At 43.7% G+C, this 12,098-nt stretch overlaps 1 protein-coding gene across 3 annotated transcripts in view; it reads right to left on the bottom strand.

Moving 5' to 3' along the window:
- Nucleotides 1-12,098, bottom strand: part of LOC102735769 (monofunctional C1-tetrahydrofolate synthase, mitochondrial) — a 560,423-nt gene that overhangs the window by 500,222 nt on the left and 48,103 nt on the right. The window contains exons 12-15 of one of the 3 annotated variants that reach the window (XM_081829155.1): nt 9,127-9,263; nt 7,601-7,647; nt 2,609-2,716; nt 1,676-1,743 (exon numbers count right to left, since the gene is read on the bottom strand). The exons of 1 other annotated variant lie outside the window; for it this stretch is intronic. In XM_081829155.1, coding sequence (XP_081685281.1) covers nt 1,676-1,743; nt 2,609-2,716; nt 7,601-7,647; nt 9,127-9,263 — 360 coding nt within the window. Of the gene's footprint in view, nt 1-1,095; nt 1,744-2,608; nt 2,717-7,600; nt 7,648-9,126; nt 9,264-12,098 lie in introns of those variants that run through there. One more of the 3 variants, XM_081829154.1, reaches the window with a different exon arrangement.

Raw genomic sequence — 12,098 nt, 5'->3', positions numbered from 1 at the left:
TTCTAATGATGAGGAGGGGAAAAAAATGTGAGGAAGAGAAAGCAAAATGTAACCCAAATTATCCCTCTTATTTTATTTCTTCCATGACTGGAAAGTCTTTTTAAAACTACACTGAACTAAAAACCAAACCAAACCAAAAACAAAACACCCAAACTACACTGAACTTTGAGTAAATTGTAGATTAGGCCAATTCCTAAACAGATGCCCAAATATCCCTGAAATGGAGGACATGGATATTTGCAATATACCCTAAAATGACATGAAAATGAGGTATGGTTGCTAGGACACAGAGACTCTCGGGACTGTGCTACGACATGGTCACACGTGCTCTACTCAGAAGGGACATAGACTGCTGTCCACATAATTGATGTTCCAGCTCATTAGCTCTTCTTTGAAATATAAATACCAATAACTCAGGCCAAGTTGATACCTATTTTTTTTTTTAAAACAAGTTATCTCTAATTCACTGTGGGGAAAAAAAAAAGGATTAAAACTCTCAGTGCATCTCTTTCTGTAAAGGAAACATTCTAAGAAAGTTCATAATGAAGTGTAAGAAAGTAACCTGAAAATACAAATGCCAACAGAAATGATGTATGTTGTGACTGCTGAGGTTGGTATATTGTACAGTATTCTCAAACAAACCAAACGTGGTTCAGGAAGAAGCAGGGGGGGTGAGTTTTTTTTGTTTTGTTTTTTTTTTGACAGAGAGAGAGATAGCGAGAGCAGGAACACAAGCAGGGGGAGTGGGAGAGGGAGAAGCAGGCTTCCTGCCCAGCAGGGAGCCCGATGTGGGGCTCAATCCCAGGACCCTGGGATCATGACCTGAGCCGAAGGCGGACGCTTAACGACTGAGCCACCCAGGCACCCAGGGGGGTGAGCTTTTAAAACCAATTATCACTCGGGCGCCTGGGTGGCTCAGTCGGTTAAGCGACTGCCTTCGGCTCAGGTCATGATCCTGGAGTCCTGGGATCGAGTCCCGCATCGGGCTCCCTGCTCGGCAGGGAGTCTGCTTCTCCCTCTGACCCTCCCCACTCTCATGCTCTCTCTATCTCATTCTCTCTCTCAAATAAATAAATAAAATCTTAAAAAAAAAAAAAAACCAATTATCACTCATCAGTGGCTGCTGCTTATTATACCATTAAAGTTAGTTTTTAGTCTCTGAAAAGAGCAAGGGGGGAGTCAATGTGATAAGTAGGACAGCAACGAACAGAACTAGGAAATGATAATATGGGTGAGAAACAAGACAGCTTCTACTAGTACAACCTTTGCATCTTCCTGCAGTAAAACCTCACAGAGATACATTTTCGGAGGCTAGATCTTACTTCCTAGAAATCAAAGAAAATTCATGAAAGAGAAGAACTCTCGGAAATTTGATTTGTCCATTGACTACGGTACTCTAGATCTGCAAGCAGTCCTCTCAGTTTATAGTTGAAGGAACTAGGACCTCTAGAGGGGAACTAATTTGTCCACCTGCTCTTTGGCATAGTCAGGTCTGAGGCTTTGGGTTCTCTTCTCTCTGTTAACACTGTTCTGTCTCTAGAGTGTAACTCCCCAAAGAGTGTCTGAAAACTCAAATCAAATCACGTTCGAAACTGCTGGCTTTGATCATTTTTCTGATTTGTCTCTAGGATTATTTTCTTGTTGAAGAGCCACTAACTGCAAACTTACTTTCAGCCGAGCAAGCTGAATGCTTGAAAACTCTCGGACGCCATTCACTGAAGGAACAAGTCGATTATACAACCCCTAAAAACACAAAACAAAAATAAAACACCACATAAGCTTAAGAGCCAACTATGAACTTGGATAATTCACAGGATATGACAAAGTTCATTACATTTATAACCAAACTGTTTAGATTAGAGACCCTATTAAAATTCTTGGCTAATATAAGCAATGTAGCCTTAAGTTCTATCGTTTTTAATAAATCTGACTAGATCTGAAATAAGGAACATTGCAAAAGACTTTGCATAAATATAAATATTTCTTTATCTACATAGCCTCACAACCATCAAATTAATATTTATCTGTCTTTGGCTTCCAAAACTCACAAGGGATTACTTTCAATGGAGGAAGTCAGGACCCTTGTAAATAGGCCAGAAAGTCCCACTTTTATCCACGTCCTATGTCTATGAGGAATTAGCACTTGTACTCTATCCCCATCAGGTGTGTGTTTACATCAGCTGCATGCACCTGAAGCCCAACAAGGGAGTCTAATCTCTTTCACAGCACATCTAGAATGGCTACATTACAGGCTTAAAAAGGTATCTTTCCAATCCCCTTAGTACAGAGCAGAGACTGGACCTTTGGACGGAATGAAGAGAACTGGCCTACCAACTGCCTTTAAAACTGAAGTCCTGTCTCAAAGAATATTTGCCTTAAAACGCACAACATAATTCACCCAACAACGTGGCAGGGGTCATAAACTCATTTGAGAATCCGACCAAAAGTATGGATCTTCTCCCCAAGAAATAAGGACATAGAGAGTTCACAAAATGTTTAATACAATTTCAGGCAGTTTACAGACTCTAAAGCTTTCCCATGAACTTCTTAAGAATCCAGAAATCCCAGGATAAGATGCCCAGAAGGGCCACCAAGGAAACTTCCTCACCTTATTGGTTTGAGTGTTTTCATGCAGAATCCTTGTGTCAACAGCGGCGGCCAGCAGGTTATTGGCAGCAGTGATGGCGTGAATGTCCCCGGTCAAGTGAAGGTTGAACTATAAATGACATGAAAACATCTTTCTGCTTGTCTCCGACAAGCACGGCAGTAATTCCAGGGACTTTCTGAACAAATAAACTATTGCACTAATTACACATACCCTTATAATGAGCTAAGGCCACAAAACAGCCTAAATAAAAAAATCAATGTCAGAGTTTTCCACTTGACACCAGAGAACTCTTAAGCGGACTGGCTCACCACAGATTCTTTCGTCTTTCGTTCTTGGGTTAAGGGTGAGACGTTCTGATGGCCTTAATGATCCTCATATAAAGTATGTTGTGGCCCTTGTTTTTCATGCATTGTTTTTATGATTTAGAAAATGGTGTCATATCAGATATACTTTAAAATGAGGCAGGGAATAAAACAAACAGTAACAATAGAATAATATAAAATATGACAGTCTGAGAAATAAAAAACATGTATCACCCTCGAGACTCTATTCTGTTATTTTCCTTCCAGTCTTATGTGCATGCATGTTAATTATTTGTAGACTCAGAATACTCATAATACATTTGGTAACTTTTTGTTTAAGAACTTATTACTACGGGGCGCCTGGGTGGCTCAGTTGGTTAAGCGACTGCCTTCGGCTCAGGTCATGATCCTGGAGTCCTGGGATCGAGTCCCGCATCGGGCTCCCTGCTCAGCAGGGAGTCTGCTTCTCCCTCTGACCCTCCTCCCTCTCATGCTCTCTGTCTCTCATTCTCTCTCTCTCAAATAAATAAATAAAATCTTTAAAAGAAAAAAAAAAGAACTTATTACTACGTATTTTAATGTAATAATCTTGTTTATATGTAGTTACAGTTCATAGGGTCTGTATAATAGAGTAGATGTACCAAAAGTTTTCAGTCTCCTATGTCCAGACATTTAAATTGCTACCAAATTTTCACCTTTGCAAAGAAGGCTACAATTACAAAGAATACATGCAAATAATATTTTTAAATTAGTTGCTAATAAGCCATATATTTCCAGCAGTGTGGTTAAAAGACCTTGATAATACCACCAAAATTGCTTTTTGAAAGAATTGAAATACCACCCCGGAACACCAGCTGATCAGTTAAAACCTCATTTTATAAAATAAAGTATATGATCAGTAGAAAATATGAAAAATTACATATGTATATTTTATAAAATTTGTCATTTTTTTTAAAGATTTTATTTATTTATTTGACTGAGAGAGACAAAGCAAGAGAAGGAACACAAGCAGGGGGAGTGGGAGAGGGAGAAGCAGGCTTCCCGCTGAGCAGGGGGCCCGATGTGGGGCTCGATCCCAGGACCCTAGGATCATGACCTGAGCCGAAGGCAGACGCGTAACGACTGAGCCACCCAGGAGCCCCTAAAATTTGTCATTTTTAATATCAAGATCATAACACCATAAGAGTTTACACCTTGGCTTTTTTTTTTTTTCTTAAGTAGGTTCCACACCTAGTGCGAGCCCAAGACAGGGCTCGAACTCACAACCATGAGATCAAGACCTGAGCTGAGATCAAGAGTCAGTCACTCAACAGACTGAGCCACCCAGGTGCCCTTACACCTTAACTTTTATACTTAGTGTTAATATTACTAGCATTTTTACATCATTAAATAGTCTTCAAAATATAGTTAATATGATATCCTATTATTAGACATTTAAGATTGTCTCCCCATTTTTTTTTTAATGCTACAAGCTGTGTGAAAATAGCTTAAAATTAAATCTTTGCACACACAGCCAGTTTTTGCTCAGGATAAACTAAGAATGGATTTATTTGGGCCAGAAGGTATGATACTGTTTTTAAGGCACTTGATACATATTTTTACTTGCCCTCCAGGAGAGCTTTACCAACATCTGCTTCCCAGCAGTGTATAAAAGTATATTTCAATCTCTCGCTGCTAAAATTTATTATTATTAATTATTATTATTATTATAAAAAATCCAACTCTGTCAATTTGGTAAGTCAAATACCTGGTAGAAGTTTTAATGTAGATTAATTTGATTATTAGTGAAAATAAACAATCATTGGCTAGTTAATATTTCTTTTCTGATGTTTCTATTGAATCCTTCCGTCATGTTACAACTGGCTTGTTTTTCTTCCCTGCTGCCTATTTGATATCCACTGGGGTGTCCACTGGCCCCAAACAGGCTTCTCTTCTTCTTCTGACCACAACCCCTTTGCCCCTGCATCTCCAGCCACATGGCCATTACCACCCCATCCTCCATTTCTTAAACAACTGAGCCACCCAGGCGTCCTAAAGATTTTGGCTTTTTATTTTTTATTTGAGGGAGAGACAGTGAGAGAGCCTGAGAGGGGGAAGGGTCAGAGGGAGAAGCAGACTCCCCACTGACCCCATCCTCCATTTCTGATCCTTTTTTTTTTTAGTAGGCTCCATGACCAGTGTGGAGCCAATGGGGGGCCTGAACTCATGACCCTGAGCCAAGATCAAGAGTGGTACAATTAGCTGACTAAGCCACCCAGCCGCGCTGCCCCCCATCCTCCAATTCAATAAATGGAGTTGCTCAGCCCACTATCTTGGATGCCCTCCCCCTTTCTAACTCCCCACATCTAATTCTGCAAACCCAGCAAACATGTCTTACATCACTACCATCCTTTCTCTGTCCTCAATGCCACACCACCATCTTCCCCCTGGGCCTCCTTACTAGACTCCTAGCATCTGCTCTGGACTCCTAGCAGTCTATTCTCTGCACAGAAGCCAGCCCTCTTCTTATAAAACTCAGTTTATATCAATATTATTACTCTGTCAAGATCCCTTCCATGGCGGACCATGATATTCAAATAATACCCAGGCTCTCGGCCATGAACTTCATAGCCTGAAAGAGCTGGTCCCCGTCCATTTCTATACCTCACTCCCTCCACCCCTGCTGGCCCATGGACACATGCTGGTGGCCTCTTGTTCCCTGAAGAGACCAAACCCCTTCTTGCCCCTCAGTGCTGTCCCCCGAGCAGGTGCCACTCCCTGGGATACTTCCCCCCCTCCCCCCCATTCTGCACAACCCTGGCTCCTTCTCACCCTTCAAGTCTTAGTATTTTCACCTTCAATTCCTCAACCCATCTGGAATTTATTCAAACATTTCCCCATGATTATTTATTAAGGTTCTTTTGGTACACATTGTCTATTCATGCAGTCGGTCAACAAATGTGGTCTGAGTGCCGGGCATTGTGCTCAGAACTGGGGATAGAGAGATGAAGAAGATACGGGAGGTCTTGGAACTCAAGGAACAAACTGCCTGATTGTTTCTGGCTTATTTAATGATCATAAGGCAGTTGCAACTATCATATGCCTCAAGTTTGCCCCAAGTCTGAGCCATGCAGCTGATGCCATGTGACAGCAGGACACCAATGCCCTTTGAATATCTGCACAGAAATTCTCGAGCCATTCCCCTGGGCATGTTCCTTGTACTCCATATCCCCAACCTGGCCTCCTGGCTCTGGGTCGTCCTGGCTTGTGAATATTACTCACTCCCTTTCAGATGGGAGGCTCGGGGCTATCTTTTCCGCAATGCCCCGCACTATTCTTTCTCACCCCACCCCCAATACTTGAAAAGTGTCCAGATTTTCCCTGTAGCTTCCCTGACACTCAGGCCTTCACAGGTAAACACCTTTCCTATTCATTCAACGACACCAACAAACATTTCCGAGTGAGCCTCTACTGTGTGCTGGGCGCTGGGCTGAGTGCTGGGTCTATGGCCGCTAACTCACCATGGCCCACTGAACCGGATGAGAGCAACAGAACAGGAGGGGATCTGGGGGGTAGAACAAAACTTAGAGAAGGACAGGCTGGGGCAGGGAGGGCAGAACAGGAAGGGAAGAACGCTCCAAGCTTGGAATCAAGAGACAACAGGGCAGGAGTCAGCAGAGAGTCTGACGAGGTGGGGAGAGGGAGGGTGGCTCGTGGGGACCTGAGACAGGAGGCTGGAGGGATAGGCTGGAGCAGCACATGAGGACCTGCCTCGCTATACTGCACAGACAGTGATGGAGTAACTACTGAAATACACTCAACAGGAAAGCAACCGGCTCAGACTCAGGTTTGGGGAAGATTTCTTGGGACCAGAACTTAGAGGCCAGTGCAGAGAGCAGAAGTGATGAGACCTGGATAGATGGTCAGATGCAGGGGACAAGGGGGTGGTTATGCGGGAGTTGGAGTTCTTACAGAAACAAGAATGGACACCTTTGGCCCTTCTTGCCCATTTTTCTTAGGAACTATTTTGTTTTGTTTTTTATAAAGATTTTTTAAAAATTTATTCATTTGAGAGAGACAGAAAGACAGACAGAGCACAAGCAGGGGGAGCAGCAGAGGGAGAGGGAGAAGCAGGCTCCCTGGTGAGCAGGGAGCCCGATGCGGGGCTCGATCCCAGGACCCTGGGATGATGACCTGAGCCGAAGGCAGACGCTTAACCATCTGAGCCACCCAGGCGCCCCTCTTCAGCACTATTTTGGAGTCTCACTTTGCCCAAGGGAGGAGTCCAAGTCCTCCTGAATTGAGCAGTATAACTGATGACTGAGGAGGAGATACATCTCCACTGTCTTGCCCAGAAGCCTTGGAGTCATGTGGGGTTTGGGATTCAGAATTTTTGGTAATTTAGAAACATAGTGTGATATACCTCTAATTTTTTAATAATACACCGAAGCAGGGTCTAGGTCCGCATCTATTAATCAAATCTGCAGCAAAATATATGAATATTTATACCAAATGCCATAGACATAAATAGCTCGTAACAGTAAATGTCAGGTTTCGCCACTGTAAGTCATGCAAATGTTTTTGGTTTTCAGAGCCTTCAGGATTCTGGGACTGAGGATAAAGGACTGTGGGCCTGGGCTTATGGGGCCCAGAAAAAGGTTCCAGGAAGGGAAAACAATGACACACGACATGTTTTTCGCTGAGATCTTACCTCCTCCATGGGGATGACCTGGGCGTATCCGCCACCTGCAGCGCCTCCTGAACAATAAAGCAGGTACCATTGAAATCATTTACCAAGTACAGCGACACAGGATGAACGGGGTCGTAGGGACACAGCTCCCCAAACCCAGCAGGAAGGCCACCCCCAAGATGAAACAACAGGTAGTAAAAAACATTAACTGTCTTTCAAAGCAGAATAAAAGGGGAAAAAAGTCCCGACTGTCCAACTATGCAATGGAAGGACTTCAGTTTCTTGGTTTAAAAAAAAAAAAAAAAAAGGTAAAAATAATATAGCAAATGTCATTACAGCAAACATGAGATTATTTTATTCATTTATTCTCAGATCTATGCAGCTCTGTGTTATCTAAATTGCACGTGCTTGAAGTACCAAAAAACCTTGTTCAGCAAGATCCATCTGGTGAACTCAGACTAACACATTATAAAATTCAATCAATTGATTTTAGATAATAGTATGTAAGGTTTGGTATGCTGACTATTGCTCGAAATAGTTCAGTTACTACATTAAAAAGATTGAGCTTTCTTTAAACAAGAGTGATACCTTCCGTGTCTTGTCATTTTTACAGTGTGCCATGTTTTTTATATGCTCTCTCATTTGGTCCTCACAACCCAGTAAGCCAGATACTATAAACCATTTTGCGCGATCACAGATGTGGCTCAGAGAGGTGACAACTGGCTAATGGCCACACAGCGGTAAACGACACAGCCACGATTTAAACCACAGCCTTCTTGCTCCGAGTTTAGTGCTCATTCCGCCGCATAATGTATGACATCCTAGGAGTTATCAGTATTTAATGAGCTAGGGCTTATTAACAGCTGTGACAGTAACATAAATATTATCCCGTTACAAACCACAAAGTGCCAAGAACAAATAGTAATCGCAGCAATAAATGCTATTGTAATGTGAGCTGAAGGATGACCTCACGACAAATCAGCGGAGGAGTAGCGAGTGTGAAGGTGCCGGATGGGGGCCCAGCACAGCTGGCAGAAATTTCACCACATCTCTGGCCACGGCCACCCAGTTTCCAGAGCTCGGCAGGCCTGACAGCAGCTCTGACAGGATGAGCCTTCAGGCCCAACTGAAAGGCTCTTTAACTGCTTGGAGGGAAAGGCCTTTCTCTGTGGCAGGGATGACAAAGCACCAATATGAATGGCAGAATTGCAAAATGGCTTGGCAAAGAAGGTCCTGATGAGATCGAAGGCTTCTGCCCAAGGCTGGAGTGGTGAGCACGGGCCCAGCGACTGCTCCAGGGAACCAGGGAAATGGGCCTCCTGGGGGGCTCGGCTGAACGGCCCGCACTGCAGCCCCGTCTGCGGGAGGAACACCTTGGGGTGACCACCACGTACTGAGTGTGTGTGTGGGGGGGGGTGCCCGTGGGGATGAAATGTACCAGTTCCTCCGACAAGTTTCAACTCCCTATCTGTTGATAATGTTCTTTCACAACTTTTCTCTGCCCCAAATTTTGCTCTGAAAAATGTACCAGTTGTTAAATCACATACCTTTAACTCCAAAAGTTGGTCCTTGAGAAGGCTGCCTGAGACAGGCAAAGGAGTTGATGTTCAGGTGTGCAGTCATTGCTTGTACGAGCCCAACGGTCACTGTGCTTTTCCCCTCCCCGAGAGGGGTGGGTGTGATCCTGGTTTGGAGAGGGGGAAAAGTGAATTTCATAATATTTCCTGAACAACCTATGCAAAATCAACCTAAGGTACCAGAACCAAATCAGAGGAGACTGGAAGAGAACACATCATCCCAAAATTCACTTAAGTGCTTCAATTTTCATGGACCTTTATAGTCTACCCACGTGACACAGGCCACGCTTACGCTAAAGCCAAGATACGGACACACCTTCAGCAAGAGACCAAAAAAGAAAAGTTATTCAGCAGTGGTAACATTCTCAGCTTCAAGAAATGGCACAGAATTATCCATCAAATGGTTTAAGTAATCAAGACAATGTTGTGTCTCATTCTCTCTTCTAGGGCCATTTACTGGAAGCACAATGTGGGCGGGCACAAGGCCTACTCAGTGATCCATGGCCAGATTCTCAGGATTGGAAGGCATCCCGTCGTCCCCACTCTTCCATCTCCTTCTAGATATTAGTGTTCAGGGCTTGTCTTCGCCATGTTCCAACACAGTGATGGAGGCTCATTACCTCTAGGGCAGCCCATTCATTTCCAGAGAGTTTTTACAGTTAGAGAGTTTTTTTGTCCTAGAGAAGAGACGTCTGCATTCCAGCAGCTCCTATCTCCTGGAGTCAGACATACTCAACTCCATTCCTTCTCATCCAACAGCCCCTCAAATATCGGGAAAGATTTCACCCAACACTCCTCAGCACACTAAGGAGAGCAGAACTACTCTGGAGGAGCTTGTTGACCACAACACCCTACAAAACCAAACATCACACCACAGTGACACCATCACAGCATCAAGTAAGAGGACAAGCGTGTGTTATATTCCCAAGTCAGGACCCATAAAACTGTTCCTTAGCATACTCTAACCAGTGTTCCAAGATTTAAAAACTGTCCTTGTGGCTTACAACTTGGTCTCAGTGAGTTAGATGGCATGAATCAGGTTGTCCAGGATGCTCTATCACAACAAAACTGATAATCAGAGTTTTTTTGACCTACGAAACCTAGTGATGTGACCACAATGAACTAACGTCCTTAGATACATCATCCCGTCCCCAACGACCTCAGACCCACCATGGCAATACAATCAATCCTTCTTTTATTAAACATTTATTAAGTACTACTATGTGCCAGGCCCCTAGATCCAGGGGATGCAAGTCCAAGTTGGACTCCATCACTGCCCTCCCAGAGCGTACAGCTGATGGGACATATGGACAGATCCACTGGCAATTAAAATGAAAGTGATAAACACATAGGACAGAAACTTGGCAATGAGACTGTGTTACGAGAGCACGTGGCAGGAGGATCTGATGAGATTTGGAGCATTAGGGAAGTCTTCAGAGAGAAAGTAACACCGAAGCTGAGACCCGGCAAATGAATAAACGTTAGCCAGATAAAATTGAGGGTAGGTTTGGGGTAGGTAGTATGTGAGGTTCTGTGCTTTACATTTATTGGGTTCTTTTTTATCCTCATTTGATTGATGAGGAAACTGAGGAATGAGAAGGTTCAGTAACTCGCCCGGGGCCGCGCAACAGTAAACAGCACAGGGGGCCATCAAACCCAGGCAAGCCACCGGACTTCCCCAGGTCACTTCTATGAAAACAGAAGAAATTCCAGGTTACTTGTATGGATAGAAAGTGTTTAACTGCTGTTAACCATACTAATTAGCAATTTAAAGCATGGCAACAGGAAAGATCCCTCAGTGAGAGTAAACACAGTACAAAGAGGGGTAAGGACAGAACTGTCCAGAACATGTTCTCTTAAGGAACGGTCAGAAGAAAGCAAAAGGAAACTCAGAAGGAGCAGAAGAGAGGGTGAGGGTGAGGCAGGGGTGTGACAGGGGAGTCTCTGAAGGGAACCACGGAAGTACGCACAGAATCACGTGACGCAGAGACGCCTGACACCAGGTGAGGGTCTGGCAGCCATCACTGCGAGTAGGGACAAGGCTGGCGGTAGGGAGCTGGGGCGCCAACCCGAACTCGCTGGGTGAAGTAAACCTCGAAAACTCCTCAAGCCACACGACACTTGGTCATCATGAAGTCCGTTACAAGTGAGTGTTTACACTTTGAGTAAATTTTCAATTTTCTTAGTACAACAGGAAAAAAAGCAGTTGGTCAGCCACAGGCATCAGAATCTTATGATAGCCTGAAAAAAAGTGTGGTATCAAAGACAGGGTAGATTAAGTACCGTACTGACCATTTACTGTCTGCAAAGGAATAGGTGGTTTGCTTCAGTGTGTCACATGAAGAATTACATTTTCATTCCCAAGGATGGGCTAACATAGCTGCTGGAAACCGCCCAAAGCAGACACACCCAGAAGTGACCTCCTCAAAACTTCGGCTAACCATCCAATTCTTAATTAGAAACACAGGACCGCTTAGCTTCCTGCCAACTAATACAATTCAGAAAATCAAAAAAGCAGGAAGTATTTATTGGGAGCAATAAAAGGAGAGCTACAATAAAAATTTTATTTTACCTCATTCCTACACTTGATTGCAGACTTGGGTTTATTAATTGTTGTCCCACTATCCTTAACTCTGACTCCAAATTATCAAGTTGATTCAGAAAACAATGAGCACCATGTTAACCTAATTCCTTTTTTCTATAAGAGCCTAGAGTTTATGGAGTGGGAACTGTGGTTTTTGTTCATTCTCTTCCTCAACATCTCCCTGCAGCTTTATCTGCTCCTCTCTATATCCCACAGCATTTATTGTGTATTTATTATGTAAATTTTCTGAGGGTATCATGACGAGCTTCCTGACACGGATGTCCTGCCTACCAGCCCACAAGCTTGCTGAGGGGAAGGACTATGCCTATTCTCATTGCATTTCTGTCACCTGTCCAGG

The sequence above is a fragment of the Leptonychotes weddellii genome, chromosome 8 (assembly GCF_054177405.1).
Source record: "Leptonychotes weddellii isolate Sample4059 chromosome 8, ASM5417740v2, whole genome shotgun sequence".
Classification (NCBI taxonomy): Eukaryota; Metazoa; Chordata; class Mammalia; order Carnivora; family Phocidae; genus Leptonychotes; species Leptonychotes weddellii.
Note: the sequence above shows the minus strand (reverse complement) of the source record. Positions and strands in the feature narration are given on the sequence as shown.